The 24,092-nt window shown below is 40.1% G+C and overlaps 1 protein-coding gene across 1 annotated transcript in view; it reads left to right on the plus strand.

Annotated features, from left to right (window-relative positions):
- Positions 1-24,092, plus strand: part of LOC136666066 (membrane-associated guanylate kinase, WW and PDZ domain-containing protein 3) — an 85,533-nt gene that overhangs the window by 15,329 nt on the left and 46,112 nt on the right. The window contains exons 2-3 of the mRNA XM_066644051.1: positions 5,897-6,186; positions 10,800-10,916. Coding sequence (XP_066500148.1) covers positions 5,897-6,186; positions 10,800-10,916 — 407 coding nt within the window. The remainder of the gene's footprint in view (positions 1-5,896; positions 6,187-10,799; positions 10,917-24,092) is intronic.

The raw sequence follows: 24,092 nt of genomic DNA on the forward strand, positions 1-24,092 counted from the left end.
GTGCCTGGCTCAATCTATCTCCGTCTCCGTAGCGACTGCCGAAAAAAAACAACACCCCTCTCCTCCTATCAGCTGCAGGACCTCCAGGAGGCGTGGCTGGATAAATGACCGATCTGCCAATCATTCAAATGGAAACAATTAGTCATGTCTCCTTGTCCCACGCCATGCGGGGTAATTAGCCTGGTTATACCTTGTGGGTGGGCATGCTCAAGGGGACACGCAGACGCACCCGTTACTGTGGTTACCCCCTCACTCCTGCGGTCACAATTCAGTTGTCCTATGTCCATCCCACGTGTCTTAATTTCTTGTTAGGGTGGATACATTGATCTCCAGTTAGGACATACTGGATCTTGTCAGAGCACACGCACAGTGATGGGGACAAATATGAGGCAAGGTCAAGCTAAAAGTTTCAAGCGTGGATAACTTACTGCTGTTCATGAGTACTGTAACAGATACTAAAACTGGCCTTCCCTCACCAGGTGCCCTAAAGGTGAGGGCTGGGTGATATAATACAAATGATCACAATATTTCTTTATTAATTTATTGTTGTAGTTGATAACATTGCCTCCTTTTATCCAAAATGAACTGATAACAGTAAGATGAAGCCAAAGTTGATTTCTTATTCTCCAGCTACTCAATAATATTTTTCATTCCACCTTAAATGTTTCAGTTATAGATGCTGCTTTTAAGGCTGAATGGTATATCTGAAAATGTAATGTGTAAGTTTCGTGAAAATCTTTGGATAACTAGATTTTCTGAGTGATTCCAAAGATTCACATATTTATGATTTTTGGTGATTTTTATCCAGGATGATAGTTATAAACTTCAAATTGGTTTGTTTGAAAAGGTTTCTTAAAAATGTACAAAATAATAAAATGTATCGCATGTAGGGGTGAGCGATACGGCCCTAAAATAATATCAAGATATTTTGTCGATAACGATATTCTTGGCGATATGAAAAAACACAATATTTTTAGGAACACACTATTGCAACAAAATCAATGTTATACTAATATTAATTATAGTAAATTATTCATTCATTATCTGTAACCCTTATCCAGTTCAGGGTCACGGTGGGTCCAGAGCCTACCTGGAATCATTGGGCACAAGATAGGAATACACCCTGGAGGGGTAGCCAGTCACTCACGCTCACACCTACGGACACTTTTTGAGTCGCCAATCCACCTACCAATGTGTGTTTTTGGACTGTGGGAGGAAACCCAAGCACCCGGAGGAAACCCACGTGGACACAGGGAGAACACATCTAACTTCTCACAGACAGTCACCCGGAGGAAACCCACGCGGACACAGGGAGAACACACCTAACTCCTCACAGACAGTCACCCGGAGGAAACCCACGCGGACACAGGGAGAACACACCTAACTCCTCACAGACAGTCACCCGGAGGAAACCCACGCAGACACAGAGAGAACACACCACACTCCTCACAGACATTCACCCGGAGGAATCCCACGCAGACACAGGGAAAACACACCACATTCCTCACAGACAGCCACCCGGAGGAAACCCACGCAGACACAGGGAGAACACACCACACTCCTCATAGACAATCACCCGGAGCGGGACTCGAACCCACAACTTTCAGGTCCCTGGAGCTGTGTGACTGAGATACTACCTGCTGCCCATTATAATAAATTTAATTTATTTAATATAAATCAATAGTATTTTTTTTATCAAAAAGTTTTATTTTACTACAAATGTAACAAACATTCAAAAAACATTTGCTTATTTTGTAAACTGTAACTTACCAAGATTCTGATTTTGTATAAAACACTAATGTAACATCCAAATCCACCACACAACCACACAACAAAAGTGCAGAAAATTGTGTTATATTTGCTGTGCTGAGTCATTACTTAAACAAGTCAGAATATCATAAATACCACGATATTGATTTTTTTTATATCGTTTTAAAAGTTATATCATGAACGATACGATATGGCACAACCTTAATCGCATATATCAAACTATACTTTCTGACATTTGAAAAAGAGTGAGTTCAAGATTTAACTTGGAAATATATATTAATTAACATACTATAACAATTTGTGTTATTTTGCCCGTGGTGAATGTAGACCTATATACAAAGAAGGTAAGTATGGTCAGTGTTTCTTTAAGGGATGGGGAGGAACATAATACAAATACAATGAGGTTTACATATTTACAATCTAGAAAATGTACCTGTAATCCATTCTAGTCATACGCAGAAAAGAGTCAGCACTCAGATTACAGATGCTTTTGAAAAATCAGACAATTGCTTGTAGGATTGTAATAATGTTTAACAGAGGAAGAGTGGACAGGATTTCCCGGCATTATGATCCACTCCAGCATATGAATCTGTAGGATGAAACAAAACAAATATTAAAGTGAAATTGTTGCCTTGATCACAAATTTTCCTATGTGGTGTCTTCACAGGAGAAGAAACCATTCTTGTTCACTTTCAGAGGAAGTCAATGTAAAAAGGTTTTATTCCAAGTAATTTCAGAGCATTTCTATTGGTCAATTCATCATGTTATTTTCACACAGTGTGAAGGACAGCTGTGTTCAAATTATGCAGTATAGTTTCTTTACAGGGAGGCATGGTGGAGCAGGAGGTAGTGTCGTGGTCACACAGCTCCAGGGACCTGGAGGTTGTGGGTTCAAGTCCTGCTCCGGGTGATTGTCTGTGAGGAGTTTGATGTGTTCTCCCTGTGTCCGCGTGGGTTTCCTCTCACAATCCAAAAACACAATTTGTTAGGTGGATTGGTGACTAAAAAGTGTCCGTAGGTGTGAGTGATTGTGTCATTCTGTGAAGGACTGGCGCCCCCTCCAGGGTGTGTTCCCACCTTGCGCCCAGTGATTCCGGGTAGGCTCCGGACACACCACAACCCTGAACTGGATAAGCGTTACAGATAATAAATGAATGAATGAGATTCTTTACATGTACACATACTTTCAGAGCAGTAATGTTGTGTTGTCTCCTCACAGTGGAAGGATGGACAGAGAGTACCACATTTCAATATATTTTAATAAATATGCAACTCTTTCATTTATACGTAGAGCTGGCCATAATTTACATCACAGTATATTTATAATTCTCAATCATTACGATATAATTCCAATGTCTATATGAACAATAAAAAAGCCACAGAAAAACTGCCAAGAGCTGACAGCAACATGACATCACAATTAAACCAAAACCTCTTGTATTTGTCAATATTAATATTTTTAAACTACCTTTAAAATTGAGTGCAGTGAACTGATGGCAGCGCCCCTTAATCATCATCAGTCCGTGACACAGGTCTCCTCTAAATGTCCTCTATTTTTCACCTTCTTTCCCTTTGTGACTTGACACCATGCACTACTCTGACGATCACTGTCCCGTTCCGTCAGCTTCTTGTCTCTCACCATCTGCCTTATCTTTATCTCCCTGTTTGTTTGGACGATTTCTGTGGCTGGTTATGTGCAGGCCATAGTTGGCCACCCTCCTGAGTTGTGTATCCGGTGTGTCCGATGAGGGTTTGAACTGACAGCCCTGTTCCCATACTGTCACGTCCCGAGACTCTCCCGCACTAACTGCACCTGCCCCTGCACTGGTCACAGCCAACTGTCACTTTACTGGGCATCCTGCACTTGCGATGAGCTTTCACAAGCCCCAGTCTGACAACGAGGATCCGCCTTTAAGTAGTGGACGCTTGGCTGAGTTTGATAGATGTTGCTGAATCACTGCTGATATCTTCAGTGTAATTGGTCAGGCAGAGCAGGGTTACTGTTATGATGTTCTTTTTGACTTTTATATCATATGAATTTCATGCTCATTCCTTACCACCGGCAAGAGGGTTGACAAAGCTTTTAGGTCGGTATTAACTGTTTGATAATAATATACAGTTGTATGCAAATAAATGGAACGTACTGGTCTAATGTCATGCTCTGTTGATTTTGTAAGTGAAAATAAACTTAAATATGAAGCTATTCTACAACATTAAGTGCCATCAACATTGGAGGTGAATTGTGCTCCCCATAGGGGAACTATACCTATTTTGACTGAGAAATTGAACAAAGTTCTGCACAAATGTTGGGGTGTTCAATGACATCGCATTGAAGAAGCCTATGCTATCTGGTATCAGTGGAGACCTGGGGCCACATTTCTAAAGGGTGCGTAAAGACAAAAACAGGTCTTTCTCAAGCAAAAGCTGTAAAAGTGAGCGTATATTCAAGCAAGGTTTGACCCATGTGTACCCAGAAAACACTGCGGAGAGTGCGCACATTGGCACCGTGTATAAAATAGAGAATTGTAAATAAATATGCAAACCTTCCTCATGCATATCAATTCATATCGCATATATTAAGATTAAGAAAGGAAGAGTAACACAGATTTAATAATTTTTCATGTTTTAATAATGTTTTTACTATAGAAAAATATATATTATAGGCGGCACGGTGGCGCAGCAGGTAGTTTCGCAGTCACATAGCTCCAGGGACCTGGAGGTTGTGGGTTCGAGTCCCGCTCTGGGTGACTGTCTGTGAGGAGTGTGGTGTGTTCTCCCTGTGTCTGCGTGGGTTTCCTCCGGGTGACTGTCTGTGAGGAGTTTGGTGTGTTCTCCCTGTGTCTGCGTGGGTTTCCTCCGGGTGACTGTCTGTGAGGAGTGTGTTGTGTTCTCTCTGTGTCCGTGTGGGTTTCCTCCGGGTGCTCCGGTTTCCTCCAACAGTCCAAAAACACACGTTGGTAGGTGGATTGGCGACTCAAAAGTGTCCATAGGTGTGAGTGTGTGTTGCCTTGTGAAGGACTGGCGCCCCCTCCAGGGTGTATTCCCGCCTTGCGCCCAATGACTCCAGGTAGGCTCTGGACCCACTGCGACCCTGTACTGGATAAGTGGTAACAGATAATGAATGAATTAATGAAAATATATTATAACTTTAATATAAACAGTAAATCATTCTGAGCTGGTAGGATTTGCATATATTTACAAGCCTAAACAGATGTATCTACAGATGTGTGTGCACATGCACACTTTCACTCCAGAATCTGGAGTAAATCAGGCCCCTGGGTAGTAGATGAAATTTAGAATCGTTTTATTCAATAAATCACAGTCTTTTATATTATACCTGAGTGTGGCAGTGTTTTTGCAAACACGAATAGTTTCTCAACACAACACAGGTAGTACATGCATTAACACATTTTTGCTAAATCTTTCTCAAACTCTTAAATCCACTTTCTTTGCAGCGTGCAGTTTAAGCAGCACCGAGCCATTAGCTCAAGAATCTTTCAGTGATGTAAATTAAATGTTCCCTGCCAACAGCTGATATATTTACGTAATGTTCCTTTAGCTGATATTACACAAGAAACCCCAAGATATAATATTTAACTCTGTACTGTCAGGAAATGAAATAATACTAATGCTAATATTATTGGTAAATAAAAACTCATGTTTTATTTATAATCTGGAATATTTTTGCAGTTAAAATGATACAACTTAAAAAGAGTAAAGGGTCAATAGTGTTTATTTCACCTCCTGCAGAGCCAACATCTGTTGATTCGTCTGCCCTAGTCCCAAATGTGCCTCGCAAATGCATGCAAATAAGAGGGGTCTGTTCAGGGCTCTTTGGGGTTGGCAATGGTCCCATGACTTCTGCAATTTATTGATCTATTTTTAGTCCAGCTTTCCTAGCTTTCAGCTCAAATAGGGCTATATATTTATGCGCTGTGGTTTTAAAGCATGACATTTACTGAATGGAACTAGCTGTTGGTCTGGAGTGTCCTTTACAGCCTCTGTGGAATATTAGATTTAAACAAATATCTAATTCCTTCTTTGACCTCCCTCTCCCCCCTCTCATCTCTCCCTCTCTCTTTCTCTCTCTCTCTCTCTCTCTTTCTCTCACACCCCTCTCTCCCAGTTCGTCTGCCATGTCTAAAGTGGCTGGAAAGAAACTGCACTGGCGCTCCAAAGTTCAGGACACATTTGTGCCCCTGGTGGGCAGCTCCGGAGAACTGGGTGTGGCCATAGGGGGAGGGGCCGACTATGGGGAGTTCCCGTTCGTCACCGCCGCTCCAGGGGGAGGTATCACAGTTGGCGACATCATCCTGGAGATCGGCGGGACCCCTGTTTTGGGAATGACTTTAGGTGACGTCCGTGGAGTGCTCAACTCCTGTCCCCATCCCATTCGCATCAAAACCGTCTCACCAGGTAAAGAAAAGTCAGACACAGCGCACTGCCAAATACTCAAGTGGTCTTTATTGATATTGATACAGTACCAGCCAAACCTTCTCATGAGTCAGTTGTGGAATAGGGCTATTCACCATATAGAATTGTGTACCACCCCTGCCTTTGCACAACACAAGTTATGGTCTCAATAACATTAAAAAGGCAAGAAGATGTACAAATTAAATGTTGACAAGGCCACAGCTGTTCACTGTAAACAGTTCCAGGTGACGACCTCATGAAGCTGACTGAGAGAACGTCGAGAGTGTGCAAAGCTGTCATCAAAGCAAAAGAGGGCTACTTTGAAGAATCTAAAGAGTAAAACTATAATATTTTGGTTTGTTTAACGCTTTTGTGTTTACTACATAATTCCATAGTTTAATGTCTTCCATATTCATTTACAATGTAGAAAATAATCAAAATAAAGAAAAAACCATTGAATGAGAAGGTGCTGCCAAACTTATGACTGGTGTAGTACATTCACAACATGTGGAAATTGGCCCAAAACAAAGGAAACCCCTCCCTGAGTGGGCGTGTCCAAACTTTATACTGTATATTTGATAGAAATGTCACTCTTCAGGCCTATGGTGAGACACAAGTCAGCAATCATACATAAAGTGTGGATAATAATCACACTCCATGATCTGCCAACAGATTCTTCCAGTTAAATTCTTGAGTGGTGTTTTACAAAACACTGACAAAAAATACCTTTCATCTTAATGAGACAGTTTTTGTGTTGTAGTTGTGTGAACTTATAAAATTTTATCAAAAAAATAGATTAAGTATTTTTCTTAATTTTTATTTTTTTTTTATAAACATACTATCCAGCTGTTACAGTAAAATGCCAAAAAAACAGGTGAATGTTTGAACTTTTAATTATAATTATATGTTACAATAACACTTTAAAACTTATCTGTACACCTAATATACACTGTGATATCTATCTAATTAGATTGAATGATACATTTGCCAGTGCTTTGTAAAGCTTGTCCAACATCACCATTGCTAAGAAGCAAATATTTGTAAGAAAAGCCTGGATAGATCTGATCATTTAAGTTTGCCTTATATCTTTCCCTTATAAAGTCTGTAGGACATGTGACATGTTTTAATACTGCATGGGATTCTGGAAGATATAAGGCTCTATTGGATTGGCAAGGTCACTGCTATGTGGAAGATTCTGTTGAATATCATCAGGTACATTTGCAGGCCACATTTTGGTAACCCATGTTATAATGGATGGTCTTACATGGAAATATATGTCACACCTGACCATGACTCCCCCTGCCTTCTCAGCTCAGATTGATGTCCAGCTGTTTCTCAGTGGTCCTCTTAATCGCTCTCTCTGTCTCCTTCTGAATAAATATGTGGTTGTCTCTCACCTCTTTATATATATATTTATTTATATATATTTGCTCGGTCAGGTAGCCCACAATTTCTCAGTCACTGACCCTGTGGTGGTTTTGGGCCTGTGCTTTGTGCTGAGCCAGTGGTCCATAGTGGGTTAGTGATGACAATTTATCTTATAAATCTGAGAAAATATATGGCATATTAACACTAAAAAGTCAATGGTAAACAATATGAATCAAAGCCCTACACCACAGCTCAGTCTATTTTTTGTCACTTGATTTTATGAGAAAATTCTTGTCCAGTTTATGTTAGGTGTACCAATAAGTGTTGGAAGATATTTGTGTAATATCTAATGCAACATTCTCCTGCATATTTGTCATCTTTTGGTAACAGTTATATAAAATCAAATATTAATAAACTAGGTTCATGATTGCTAACATCAAGATCACCATCTTCAAATCATTTAAACCAAAACTCACACATACGTTTGGATACAATATTTACTCCAAGTACAGAACCATTCTATGCATATGTTTTGGCAGTACTTTTCTTCACGGAAAATTATGGAACTTAAGAATGCAATGACGAATATAACATTCTCTTGCCATTTTTAAAAAACTTAATTTTTAATGTATTTTTAAAAAAATAAAATGACAATTCTTGTATTTAATTCTAAACAACAGTCACCATTAGGGTTGGACAATAATTAAATATCAATATATATCGCAATATAAATTTTTTTCTAAAATATTTAGGCACATTTTCAATATTTCTATATACATTATTTACAGCATCTGTCACTGACTGACAGTATTTACAGGGCACTTCCCAATTCACTACCCACAATTTTAAAGTTAGTTTAAAAATATTAACATTGACAGAGCCAGTAGGTTTATGTTTGATGGTAATGTCATGTTACTTGTTTGATCTTTGCAGTTTTTTTATTGGATTTTATAGTGTTAAAAAGAAATACATTGTGATATAAATTTTGACCAAATCATCCAGCCCCAGTCACCATAAAATCACACAAGAGCGGGAGAATGTTTGAATTTTGAATTAGAGTCATATGCCACACACATAAATGGTGTAAAACTAGGGTGACCGGACATCCTCTTTTACCTGGACATGTCCTCTTTTTTAGACTTAAAAAAATGTCCGGGCGGAATTTCACAAACGTCCGGGATTTTGTTTTTCTAGAGCTTACATAGAACTTCGAGAAGCGTTTCGTTCACAAACTAGGCCCGCCCTCCCCTACTCCGATTGGTTCGCTTGATTGAGAAGGGGGCGTGGTAAAGTAGCCTAAAATCTTCTGACGGTCTGACTGTAGAGCTACCGTTATTGGTCGATAACCTTCTCTGTAAACACTTTATTGGTCAGTCTGCACGTCAGTAGTCCTTGTTTACGTCAGGCAAAGCTCATGTACCCACCCTCATCTCGAGCAGCTATGCCGAAACTTAAATGTAAGTTCTCGGATGAATTAAAAAAGTAATTCCCATGTTTTGTGTAGCAAATAAAGGTGTAAAGGACCTAAGAGCACACATAGGTTCACATAGGTCCCCCGAGACGTGTCCTTTTTTTCACCATCTCAGATCTGGTCACCCTATTAAAACTTATTTACATACACAGTCAACTTTTATGTCGAGGTCAGAGGTAAAGCTTAAAACCAAAATACATAAAAAAAAGTGAAAATTAGTTCTTACATTTGTTGTTGTCGTTTATTTACGGTCATTCTTTTAAACAACAAACAGATGGGCATGGATGTGGAAATGTTGAGGATTCCAGCAGCAGCTTTAATATACCGTATGTGTACGCAGACCTTCGTTATGTCTAAAGCTTTCTATTGTATCAGTTTCACACTTAAACCCACTGTGTCTGAGGAAACAGTCTTTTTCTAAATCTGGTTGATCTATTTTTGTGCTGATCAATACGTATTGTCCCTGCTGACATTTCTCTAGAAGTTCGTTTTTTTTTGTCACAGCCAGAGACTTTTTTTACTGCAAGTCAAAAGCTCCTGTTTAAAGCGTTGTGCTCTGCTGTACTGAAAGGCTCGGCTAAGCCTTGAGTTAATTAATTAAAGTGAATTAAACCCAGTTTAACAAATGGCAGAAAAGCATGTTCCAAAGTCCTCAAAGGAACGATGGACTGGCTTAGTGTTCATTAAGATGCCAGTGTTTACTGCATTTGTTTACATGTCTGACTCAGTGTTTCTGGCTGCTGTCAATGTTAATGTTCCATTACGACGGTGAAATATGTTTTATCTGCTGGGATGATGTTTTGGTGAGGAGCGGGGTCAGTGCATCCCAGCAGCTGTCCGTCATTTGGACGGGTGTTATAGGTGCCGTGCTCTTTAACGACCAAGTGGCTTGTCATCAGAGCCCATAAAGCACTCCAGACCAAATGAATAGCTCAGGAAAATGGAGGGCTGCCAGCAGGAATCTCAGAAATGTAACCTGAGACATTGTGTGTGTGTGTGTGTGTGTGTGTGCACATGTTCATAACAAACCTTGATATGCCTGTTTTCTTCCTATAAACATTTTATGGCAATTAAATTTGTTTACACACCCATTTTATTATCAGTCCCCCTCAATCACACCATGTTACCAAGGTTGGATGAGAACAGTAACTGCCCGTTTGCGTTAGTAGATACCCACCATTGTCTGATGCCAGAGTCCAAGTAAATGCCCACTGCACTCTTGCGCCCATCCGTTCTGAGATCTAATGCTGAGTTTCTTTTTCTCAGTAGTGGCTTTCCGATATCACAGCTACACTTTATTAGACCTGTAAAGTTGCATTGTTTTCCCAATGCACAGCTGAGACATGGACAGAAATCTTTAGAGACTTTTTTAGACCTCTGTATACACATCACAGCATAAATCTTGAGATTTTCTTGTTTATGAGACTTCAGCTTGCACTGTGTCTGAATTAATGCCTGCTTCTTCTTGGTTGATTACAAAACACCTTTAAGATGTGCAAAGGTTAATCAATACTGCCTCTAGAGTGCTAGTGTGTGTGTGTGTGATTGTGTTTCTGCAACCTTTTTAGTTTGCAGATTTAGAGGTTAGTAAGGACACTGTTGCATGTGTTATACTGAATGTTAATTTCTGAGACACAGTTTCATTTGATATTTGTATGGAATGAACTCTCTCTCTCTGTCTCTGTCTCTCTCTCTCTCTCTCTCTCTCTCTCTCTCTCTCTCTCTCTCTCTCTCTCTCTCTCTCTCTTGCTCTTCTCTCTTTCTCTCCCTTTCTCAGGCTCAACTCTGTGTAAGGATCTGAGGTTGTATCTGAGTAAATGTTTTACACCGGGTTCCATGGACAGTCAACTTCAGCAGGTCATACGTGAAAATCTGTACCTGCGAGCTGTTCCCTGTGAGTCTCAGATGCACACACACACACACACACACACAGTCAGCTATAGTGGAGAGGATGGCACAACTTAACACCCTTAATTATTTAAGACGTATTTGAGCTACATTAATATTGAAGAGGCGTTTTTTCACACTGGCTGATTCCCGTTGTTGTAACCTGAATGTGCGTGAAGTGCATCTGGCCACACATTTACCAAGGGTCTGTTAAAGTGATGAAAAGTAATGTTGGGTACCCCAAAGTTGTGTCCTTCCATTAAAATATTATTGTATTACTTTATAGGAAGGGCACCAAAAATATACTGTTGGGATAGCATAGTGGGTAACACCACTGCCTTTATACAGCAGACTTGGGTTTGAATAAATTATTTAATGCCACTTTACATCTGCCACTTGTTTTATTTAAGCATCTCACACGTCTCTGCTACAAATGGTAATCAAAATTTAGTTTCCAGCACCTATTTTTTTTAGTACATGTTACAGCTTATCCAATAAGTGTTGTGACACTCTCAGAAACACTCATGCTCAGGGGTTCTTAACCAGTGGACCCAGCATTTTATAAAACATATACAGATACAAACCAACGCACAGCCCTGCGGCAGCAGTGGAGTAAGGAGGTGTTGTGAATGCTGCAATGCACATGATTAGTTTTCCTTTGTAGACACCCATACCAATCATCATTCCCCACTAAACTCAATATTAACCCACATTATATAGCAGCAAATACAGAAATTACAGTGAAACTAAATATGTGCTCATGCTGCACACACTCTGTATTTCATGAACACCAAAGTGTATTTGTGTATCACTCTGTAATGCTGCATTTTAGGAATTGAATTATAGGAAGATTAATCAGTGGACATTTCCGAATCCGGTAGATATTATTTGATGTGCTCTAAATGTTTCTCTCCTGACTGTGTTTCTCATATAAACAGTTCAACAGTAGATCTATTATATTGAATCATCCATTGATTGTTTTCTGCCACATCATAATAATAATAATAATAATAATGCCTGTATACTTGAAGGATTGTTTTTGCCGGACTGCCTACTGGGCCGGCCTAGAAGAGGCATTTTCACGTACTAACTGACTGAGTTCAGCCATATTTCACATTCCAGTTTGTGAAATAAATTTGGAACCGTTTGGCGCATTTCCACCGAAAAATTTGTTCCAAGCTGGAACCAAAGAACAGTAGGTTCTTCAGCGCAAACCATGGCTGAGTAATAGGAAATAAGACAGGAAAATGTTCTGTTTGTGTGTGTTTCTGGGACTGTGTTTGGCACGACACCATGCGTGTTGGCCAGAGCCTCTGCTTGGCTTTGGAAACTTCACTAGCTCAGCAGCAGCTCGGAACTCGGCAACAGAAACTCCATATAGCTGCTCACAGCCACATTACACTTCAAGTGTTTTAACCTGTTATATTGAATAAATAAGTCATTTTAATTCTTAAAATCAACAAAATGTTGTTAGTCTTCTTTGTTCTTTGGTGGTAGATGATCTAGTATTTATTTTTAAATAAAATGAACAAGAAAAACACTGATGCCTGTGTAATATATTATGAAAAAAATACTTTTTTTTAAATTTCTGTATTTATTAGTCCTGGCCTCCATATTTTCTGTACACAATCACATAATAAAAACCACATGTAAGACATTGATATGAAGCACCAAGGGTACGTATTTTGGGCTTTCCTGTTTTTGAAATACCAGAAACACCTCTGTGAAAATGGCTATATGGCTAATGGCAGTGTAGCTTAACTAGGCTTGCCTAGTTTCTCTCTGTTGTTCTAGTCTTCCATGATTTTCCTGTATTGCAGCCCCAATAGAATGAGTGTAACACAGTCAGTAGTTGACCAATGTAATGACAACACACAACAATCAACAACAGGTGCTGTAGATCTACAATAGTGTATTTCAACATTTATTCTTCCCATGGAGTGATGAAACCAGTTTCCTCAGGGTGACCTCACTTATCGAAATGCTTCAAGATGTAGTGTAAAGCCTTACCCTGAAGACTAGAAGCTGTTCCTCCTGAAATACTGAAGAGATGTTGAGTGACCTCTGTCAATAACAAAAAATTGGGGTGAAACAAATATTTTCAGAAATATAAGCTGGCAGAGGGCTGTGGTGACTTAGCTATGGAAATGAGCACATGACACACATTTGCACATTTGACTTGAACATTTTAAGCATATAATAATATCCATGTTACTTTTTTATCAGGTGTTAGTTTCTGCTCAATTCTCCCCCACATTAAAACCTGACACCGGAACTAATGCCGCAGAGGTTTCAGATTGTGCTTAGCCATGTAAAACATTGTAAACGCTGAACATTGTCCCCTCTGCATGCTTTTGTGTGGCTGATGCGTCTGGTAAAACTATAGTCTCACAGAAGGCTGTGGTGAAAGTCTCACATGTTTCACGTTGATTTGAAATAGTATGCTGTGTGTTTACACAATGACATGAAAAGTGTTTGATTAGGCGTGCTTCCCTGGTTAATATATATGAAACACACACATGCACACACACACACACACACACACACACACACACACACACACACAGACTAGGAGACACCCGACTTTCACCATGAAGCTGCTTTTAATTGGTGTGAGATCCGTTCCCAGAAACCTGCTACTGACACCTCTGAAGAAAGAGAGTGCAAAGAGGCAAGAGGAAAAAGGTGAGGAAAAAAGGAGAGAGGGCATATTAAAAATGAAGAGGATTATGGTTGCCAGATTTCAGCAGTGGTAAACTGGACAGGCCATGGATGGATGATGGATGGATGGACTGATGGAGAGAGAGAGAGATTAAAGCATGGGGGGAGGGATGGGTGGCACTACACTGTGGTGTGTGAGCTGAGGTGTTCAGTAAGCATCCAATGTATCTTTACCTTAAACCCATTTCTGTTTAAAAAGTGTAACCCAAAGATGTAAACACTAAAGCCTTCATAATATTCCATTCAGTCCTCGGTCCATAGTGTCTGTATATCTCACTGTCCGAACACGTATCTCCAAAAATGGCGGCACGGTGGCTTAGTGGTTCGCACGTTCGCCTCCCACCGCTGGGTTCAAGTCCTATGTGGGTGGAGTTTCCATGTTCTCCCTGTGTCTGCGTGGGTTTCCTCCGGGGTCTCCGGTTTCCTCACACAGTCCAAAAACATGAAGATTAGGTGAATTTGCTTCCCTAATAACTGTCCTGGTGTGAGAGTGGATGAGTGATTGTGTGTGTGCCCAGATATGGCTTGGTGCTCTATCCTGGGAGAAACCCTAGAGCACAGTGCAGTCCTCCATGTGGACGGTCGTTCCTGTTTGCGAATGGGCTGTGTGCATTTTCTCGCCATTTTGTGGATTGAGTGTTGAATGGAATGGCATTCTGAGCAGCGTTGATTGTAAATTGTCCTTGGGTATCTAGAAAAGCGTTATATAGGTGTAGCGATAAATAAAAAAATTATTAAAAAATCTTTAAAAAATTTAAAGAACAGGAAAAGACTGAGAGTAACAGTAAAAATAAACCACAGAAAACGCCATTTATACCCGTTACAGCTCAGAAATGTAAAAATATCCTTATTGGAACGCATGTCCAAAAGTTTCATATGTAAAATGGACTGTGTGTATTGTAGACAGCAAATACTGACAAACAGATTTCTTTTAGTGGATTCCAACGAGCCATGTCCACCTCCGTGTAACCACAGCCTGCAGTGTACCCTCCTTAACACTGCTGCTATGAATCCATGTTTTAGCATGTTTTACTTAATCAGAAGCATATTTAATCCTTGCTGTGATTCATTATTTCACGTAAACAATTATTCAGTCGTTAACTTTAGAGCAGACACTCAGACAGTACCAGGAGAACGGGGGAGGCGGGAGAGTCGCGGTTTTGATGGACAGGACTGGCAGCCAATGGAGAGACTTGTTAAAGAAACTGGGTGATTTTTCATCTTTTTGTTGGTCATTCTGATATCAGCTGCTATGAACAGACAGAGATTGATGGCCACACTAAACATGTGTAAAAAATGGGTAAAACCGCTAAAAATGGAGATAGGTGTTTTTAATCGGACAGCGAGGATATGGAAACTGCGGCAAATACAGCCCGATTTGAATGAACTTGTTTTGTGATGTCACAAATTCAGCACTTGTTCATAGATCTGCTACATCATTGAGTAGCCTCAACTAGTTTTGCACGATATACCGATACTAGAAAACATCCCATATAATGAGTACCCGTACTCACCTACCCACACAATCGCCTCTCCATCTCTTTCTTTCTCTCTCTCTCTCTCTCTCTCTCTCTCTCTTTCTCTTTTACTCTTGCACTCTCTCTCTCTCTGTTCCATGTCAAACCTTAATTATCTTTAAGGTAATATATTTGACATTTTAATCTTCACATTAAGATGGGAAACAGATTCGGATTAGTCGCTATTGAAATCATAATCCATAATTAAGCCGATGGAATTCTGCCAGTTCATAAAAAATGGAAACAGAGATCGGTGAAAAAGCTGGAAAATCAGACTTTCTTGCTCTCTCCCTCTCTCTCTCTCTCTCTCTCTCTCTCTCTCTCTCTCTCTCTTTCTTTTTCTCTCTCTCTCTCTAACCCTCCCTCTTTCTTTCAAGCTTCCTCTCTTTTAACTTGGTTCGTTCCGTGCTATCAGAATAGTGCTTGAAATCCTGGGAACAGAGCATTAAATGGTGAGAGCACTACATTAATCCAAGCACACAATGACTGTCACCAAGAGCTCATCAGATTTCTGTATTTATAGAAACCCAGCCAGCATTTCCTGGGTGTTTAAACATATATATACAGTAATTATCTAAAGTATTATCAAAGTACTGAAACCCTGCAGAGCACATTTGTCAAATGCAGTTGAATATAGACAGAAGGATACATTACGTAGTATTTTCTAACAGTAGGATGTTATGAAGAAAATTCAAGCTATGCAAACATATATGCATAGACAAACACACATACATTTACATATATATTTGCTGGTGGCCCTGTGGGCTCTGTAGTCCCAGTAGGGCCCACACATCCAGCAAAAGAAATACCTTATTTTGTTATTGGTGTAGAACGAAATTGCAATTCTGACCAAGCCATATGTGTTTCCACAGATAGATAGGTGGATAGATAGAATGATCCAATATTAAATAAATGAGGACTATGTATTCTACAATATAAATATGTAACATGGTGATCGTTGCATGAGAAAAAGCATAATATAAAATAAATAAAATAATAAATAAATGTAATTTGTGCCAGACAAAGCACACACAGACGCCCAGTGGGATTTCTCTAACCCATGCAAAGCACTGATGAGAGAGTAAAAAGGCCTCGTCTGCTACAAGATCTCAACTGAGCATAAAATGCCAAGGGCACATTCACAGTGATGAACTTGCCATATGCATTCATTTATAGCCATTTACCATGAAAACAACTCGCACCAAAAAGCACGAACGACAATGAGAGGAAGCACCTTTATCTGAGGGAGAAACTGAAGAGCAGGGTTTTTATAAATGACTCATATGGGCCTTTTATGCGCAGTCATTGCACAAGCTCATTAAATGTTAATTGCAGAGGAACACTGGAGCTGATTCAGTAGCTATTTAGTGTAATCAGTTGCACTTTAATGCAAATACTGTGAATGTGATGAATACAGTAGCAGCGCACAATCAAAAGGAAATCAATGAAGTTCAGGACTGGCAGATTTTTTTTGCTCCAAACTTGCAGTGTGACCATTTATCATTTTGCCACATGGTGCCACAGTGGCACTGTCACTGCAGCACATCCAAAGTTCTGTGGTTGTGGATTCAAACCTCAACTCGAGCCTCTTGAGTGTCTGTGAGGAGTTTGGTGTGCTCTCCTCGTGTCTGCATGGGTTTTTTGGGTGCTCCAGTTCTCTTACTGTCCAAAAACACATTGGTGGATGTGTGTGATGCTCTGTGATGGACCGGTGCCCTGTCCAGAGTGTGATCCTGTCTTTCTCCCAGTGATTCTGAGTAGGATCTAAATCACTCAGAAAATGAACGAATGAATGAATGAATAAACAAATGAACACCTACATCAACATTTCATTCATTCATTCATTATCTGTAACCACTTATCCAGTTCAGAACCATTTTATTTATTTATTTTAACATATCAACATATGTTATTATATGTGACTAGGACTGGATGATACGGCCAACATTTATATCACAATATATTTAAAAAAACTGCCAAGAACAAACAAGAAACATGACATCACCATCAAACATAAACCTCTTGGCTTTGTCAGTATTAATATTTTTAATCTAACTTTAAAATGGAGGGCAGTGAACAGGGCAGCGCCTTGTGATGGCTGTCAATCAGTGACAGATTCGATAAATACTGTATATTGAAATATCGAAAATGTGTTTAAATATGATATCATTGTTAGTGAAACAATTTATATTTCGATAAATATTGATCTTGATTTATTGTCTAGCCTTAATGTGAACATGCTTTTACCATCATTACGTAGTAGTACCAACAAATTTGGACTGCATATTAAACCCGATCCGTGGCAGTAAACACAAACACACACACACACACACACACACACACACACACACACACACACTCTACTGTTTAGGGGCAGACACTGCACCCAGGGAGCATTTGTGGGTTAAGTGCTTGGCTCAAGGGAACTTTAGTCCTAAATATTGTGGGTTCCTTCCACTCTTCATGCACATTTTTCCTACCAGTCCGGGAGACTGAACCCATGACCTTTTAATCCTAAGCCAACCAAGATTTTTTAAAGAGGGATGCATTGTTGATATTATCTTTAGCACAGCGTTCACAACATGTTCCTGCCTCTCTCCCAATGACTCCAGGTAGGACCCACCACCACTCTGATCAGAAGGAAACAATTACAGAAGCTGAATGAATGTTTTCATTCATTCATTCATTCATTCATTCATTCATTCATTATCTGTAACCGCTTATCCACTTCAGGTTCGCGGTTGAATCAATGTTTTTTGCAAACAATATTGGATTTCTGATAGAACTGAGAGAACAGTTGACTTAGATTTCATTATTCAACATATTTTAACCTCATCTTGTTTATAAAGAAAGACATTTTATATCAAGGAACTGAAACTTATTGTTGGTCTGGCTTTTCAAAGCCCTTTTACTCAGTCACCTTGGTAAAAATAGCGCTTGAAAATGTGTGTAGTTGGATTGTTTACTTCATAATCTCTGGGTCCATTTTAGTCCGACTGTAAGCTGGTTTGGTAAGTGATGCCCCTTGTTTTGTGCTCAGTAACTAGTTTAATTCTCACTCTGTTCTGTTTCCACCCACACAGTTCACACTGTGGACATGCAGCATGTCCCTTCTGCCCTGGCCAGGTCTGGTCCAGTGTATTTATGTGTGTGCGTGCATGTGTGTGTGTGTGTGTAGGGTTACAGAGAAGCGACTCTGGTAATCTCTGGTTTATACTGTGAAGTAGGTCATGTAGAGCTCGATGCTGCCCACCGCCTGCCAAGCCCTCACCCTATTTGCTGTGAACACACACCCACCCACACAAGCAGAAAATCACATACAGACACACATGTAAAGACACTCGCCCATGTGTCTTGAGCTCTGACAGAAATGTTGCGGTGGCACAGAATCTGGCGACACATGCGACAAGTGTCTGATAAAGTGTGAATGTACACAGAAAAAAAATGCACATGTGCAACCCAGACACACTGATGACACACTTGCTCACACACACACACACACACACACACACACACGTGCGCGTACACGCAGATTGCTCTGTCCTCATTTTCTCTCCTCTGGGGGTCATTGCCTTCAGTCGGAGTCGTGATGAAGTTGTGGAGGTCGTGAGAAAGATGAAGAGGAGGAGGGGCTAAAGCCTCCTTTATCACAGCTGCCTGCTTTAGCACATGCAGGGCCTTAACTCTGCTAAATTAAGTCCCGAAACAAACCCCCTAAACGCTTGACGGATACATTTGTTTACAGATGTTTCCCACAGCTGCATTTCATTGTTATGGACAGATGACGCCAACCCAAAGCAAACTGAACATTAGACCTGAGGCTGATGTAATGAATTATGGACTCAAATTAATGTGCAACAATTGGATTTGTAACAGCATCGATGCTTGAAGTCCCCCTGTAGTCATACATTAAACCCCTAATAATTATATATTGACCAGTTAATTCTAAGAAAAACAATCCCTAATGCGGGCGGCACAGTGGCGCAGCAGGAAGTGTCGCAGTCACACAGCTCCAGGGACCTGGAGGTTGTGGGTTTGATTCCCGCTCCGGGTGACTGTCTGTGAGGAGTTGGTGTGTTCTCCCTGTGTCTGCGTGGGTTTCCTCCGAAAACACATGTTAGTAGGTGGATTGGCGACTCAAAAGTGTCTGTAGGTGTGTGTGTGTGTGTCTGTGATGCCCTGTGAAGGACTGGCGCCCCCTCCAGGGTGTATTCCCGCCTTGCGCCCAATGATTCCAGGTAGGCTCTGGACCCACCATGACCCTGAATTGGATAAGCGGTTACAGATAATGAATGAATGAACAATCCCTAATGCTGTAAACATGCCTTAGATTAAACTCTACATATTTGCCTTTATTCAGTGTGTGAGGATCTATATGAAATAATTCCCCGCCTGTATCCAAACTTTTCTCTACTTCACCCACCTGCAAGTTGACGGGATTGGTCCCTTAGACTTATGATGTAAAAATAAAAACCCTAGCTGTCTGATGGCTTCACCTATTTGAGATCGTCTTTGGAACATAGCAGTTCCAAAGCCTCGTGTTGACCTCTTACTTTTCTCCCGATATGTTTTCTAATGGATAAACACCACACAGACATGTTAACAAGGTTAAAATAATAAAATAATATTTCCACTGGAGATGGTCTTTAATATTTTATTCAAACTGATGAATATCCATTATGTTTTTCACTCATAGTTGTCTAAAATGTTACATTGTAATACTGTAGTATTTTAATGCGATAGTATCAAATAATTCGTGCAAGTACAGGGGGTCCTCGACTTACGATGGTGATCCGTTCCTACGTCGCGTCGTAAACCGATTTTCGGTGTAAGTCAGAACATACGTACATACTGTACGTAAATAACATACTGTAAGCACTTATCCTATCCTAACACCTATCCTCCTCGGTCCTGAGCCGCGTATTCTTCCACCGCGCACACCAAACACGAAGTTCACGTTACGACGTTTATGACGCAAAACCACTTAAGTTGAAACTAAGCTTTATACAGTAAATGGGAGATGTGTCGTAACCACGAAACATCGTAACTCGGGACTGACGTAACCCGAGGACCTCCTGTATTAATACTACTTACATTTTGCTAATTCCTAACAGGCGTTGGCATGTTTGTCTAATTTAATATTTAAATTTAGAAGAATTGAATAAACCTCCTAACTAACAACTTACCAAATTTTCAACATTCACTTCAGACACTTAATCATAAATATGTGTCCAAAGGTATGTAGACACCCCTTATAAATAGTGGATTCAACTAATTTAAGGTGTACCCAATGCTAAGAGATACTTGCAATTATGGCCAACCATCTTGTGTAATCTCCAGTTAAAAGCATTGAATGAAATGCAGTGGAGCAACTGCACATGAGATTAAGGACCCCCTGCTCAATGCCAGTTGTAGGCTAAAAATATATAACCTCTCTGGGCTTTGATCTATGGAGCACTGGATTCGCCTTCTCTGTAACGAGGGAGCTCCATTCAGTACCTTTGGGATGAGTTGGAGTGCAGGGTCCAAAGTTGGTATCTGACCACACTAATGTCACTGTGTCTTAGTGCAATCAAATCCAAATATTCCCATGTTTAGAAGCTGTTACTGCAGCAAAGAGCAGCAAACTCCCTATTAAGACCACTCCATTTCAGAGGAAATGAATGAGCAGGTGTCCCCAATGTAACATGAGCAAACCGAAGTGAACATGTCAGCACAGGCTTTTTCTGTGGAAGCATGCATGTGTCAGTATAAGATAACAACCATTTAAATCTTCAACAGTTGTGTGTGTAATGAGTGTATTGCTATCTAGTCCACGTGCATCGCTCTTCAAATGAAGCCCTGCTGCTGAGTGGGTTTTTTTCAGGCTGAGCCGAAGGCAGTGGGTATGTTTGCACTAAGCCAGGCAGACAGGGCGGGCTGCCACATCCTCAGGCTGGCATCTCTAATCTCACTCCACTTGGCCAGGCAAAATCAGAGCAAACAGTTTGAATGCCATCACATATGCACGGCGTAGCAAGCTTACAGTGGGGTCTGCTCAAAAATATGCAAACTATGTATTTGCAGTAATACTGAGAGGGATTTGTAGCAGCAAACATATTGGCAAATTGCATTGGAGTATATGTTGAAATTGTACTGTACATTGATATATGGCATTAACTCTTCATCATTTACACTCTATCGTCAGATTACTTTGAGTTTCTGATGTATATATAGGAGTTGTTGTTATTGTTGTTGTTGTTGTTGGGGATGGGGGATATCTACTTTGTAGACTGTGTGTTTTCCCCTTTATTTGCTTTAATAAATGGACTCGCTGTCAATTTAATTTGGCAAGAATTTACATATTTCTACAAAGTAATGGCAATAAAATAAAAGTACAGTAATGTAAAATGTGACTGCATATATATTAACCCCTTTCAAGTCAGTATGTCTGTGTGGATAGGTCTGAATTAGGTCTGCACATCGGGACGCTACAATTTTACTCCATTCCTCTTTGCAAAACTGCTCAAGCTCTGTATGTTTGCAAGGGAATAGGCCGTGCACAGTACTTATCAGTTCCAGCCACAAATGTCCTACTCAACTGAGGTTTGGGCTGTGATTCTGCCACTCCAGAACATTCATCTTGTTGTCATTAAACCATTTCTGTGTTGCATTTGTTGTACGCTTTGGGTCATTTTCCTGCTGGAAAACACATTTTTCTCCAAAGTCTTAGTACTCTTGTAGACTGAGTCAGATTGTCCACCAGGATTTCTCTATATTTCACTACATTTATTTGACCTCCTACCTTTACAATCCTTCCAGGGCCTTGTGCTGAGGAGCATCACCACAGCAAGATGCTGCCACTGCCATACTTCACAGTGGGGATGGTGTTTTTGTGGTGATGTGCAGTGTCTGGTGTATTGTCTGATGGCCACTATTCCATATTGGTTTCATCACACCAAAGAACCTTCTTCCAGTTGACCTTGGAGTCTCAAACATGCCTTTGGGCGAACTGCAGTTGAGGTTTAATATGAGCTTTCTTCATCAGTGGCTTTCTTTTTGTCACTCTCCTATAAAGCTTTGACTGGTGAAGAACCAAGACAAGAGCTGTCGTATACACAGTCACCTCATCTCAGATACTGAAGCTTTTAAGTCCTTTTGAGTAGTAATAAGTGACTTGGTGGCCACTCAGTTTGTTAGGACGGTTCCCTTTTTAATGATGTAATTGTAGGCAGGAAACCGATTAACCAGAGGTTGGACCTTTCAGGGTTGGTGAATGAGTAGATTGTGGTTGTTGTAGGTGGAGCTTAAGCTACAGTATTTACTGAGTGAAGAGGACTGTGATAAATACTGCAGTTTTCAGGTAATTAATGGCAGCTATGAGATGTAAAAGGCAGACTTTATACACACTGAATTAACCAGAGCTGAGACGATGCACACTTTAAGGTCGTGTCCATGGAAACAGGGGTGATCTGGCAAATCAGTAGACACCCCTGGGATAATAATGTCCATTTTTATTTTATCATGATGCACATTTTTGTGTGTATGCATGTGAGTGTTTCTCTGGCTATCCAATCTGGCGAGCTGTTTTAGAGTAATTGAGTAGTTAAAGGTGAGGTATTAAAAAAGCTTTGCACAATTAAAATGCATCAAAGATCCTGCATATTGTAATGACTCAGAATAACACTGTTAATTTTTTACATTTCCATTCAAAACTGCTTTTAAATACAAGTCATTTATTTTTCAGCAGATATATTCTGAGAAGCTTTGATATACAATCATCCTCTTGCTTAAGAAAAGGGGATATCAAAGGTAAATAAGTGAAAAAACAAGTTCAGTTTGTTGAACTGAACCATCCTGGTAGACGACCAACACTACAATTAATAGATAAAAAATGCTTAAACGGGACATATCATGGAAAAAAAGAACGTCTTTAGCGCACATCTAGATTCATTTGTATATCTGTGGTGTCTACCAACCCCCAAACAGTAAAATAAGACCATCCAGTCAGTTTGTGGTGGTATGCCTAAGAGTTAAATAGATATATATACAAACCGGATTCCAAAACATTTGGGACACTAAACAAATTGTGAATAAAAACTGAATGCAATGATGTGGAGATGGCAAATGTCAATATTTTATTCGTAATAGAACATAGATGACAGATCAAAAGTTGAATCAGAGTAAATGTAACATTTTAAAGGAAAAATATGTTGATTCAAAATTTCATAGTGTCAACAAATCCCCAAAAAAGTTGGGACAAGTAGCAATAAGTGGCTGGAAAAAGGAAATTGAGCATATAACGAATAGCTGGAACACCAATTAACACTAATTAGGTCAATTGACAACATGATTGGGTATAAAAAGAGCTTCTTATAGTGTCAGTGTCTCTCTGAAGCCAAGATGGTAAGAGGATTGCCAATTCCACCATTGTTGCGCAGAAAGATAGTGTAGCAATACCAGAATGGTGTTACCCTGCGTAAAATAGACTTTTAAGTTATCATCATCAACCGTGCATAACACCATCAAAAGATTCAGAGCATGCCATGTCATCCGGACCAGAGAGGACAAGGATAACCCAAGTTGTTATCAACGCTCCGTTCAGAAGCCTGCATCACTGATGGTATGGGGTTGCATGAGTGCTTGTGGCATGGGCAGCTTGCATGTCTGGAAAGGCACCATTAATGCAGAGAACTATGTTCAGGTTCTAGAACAACATATGCTCCCATCTACACGTCATCTCTTTCAGGAAAGACCCTGCATTTTTCAACAAGATAATGCCAGACCACATTCTGCAGCAATCACAACATCATGGCTACGTAGGAGAAGGGTCCGGGTGCTGAAATGGCCAGCCTGCAGTCCAGATCTTTCACCTACAGAGAACATTTGGTGCATCATAAAGAGGAAGGTGCGACAAAGAAGGTCCAAGACAATTGAACAGTTAGAGGCCTGTATTAGACATGAAT

This window comes from Hoplias malabaricus, chromosome 14 (assembly GCF_029633855.1).
Source record: "Hoplias malabaricus isolate fHopMal1 chromosome 14, fHopMal1.hap1, whole genome shotgun sequence".
Taxonomy (NCBI): domain Eukaryota; kingdom Metazoa; phylum Chordata; class Actinopteri; order Characiformes; family Erythrinidae; genus Hoplias; species Hoplias malabaricus.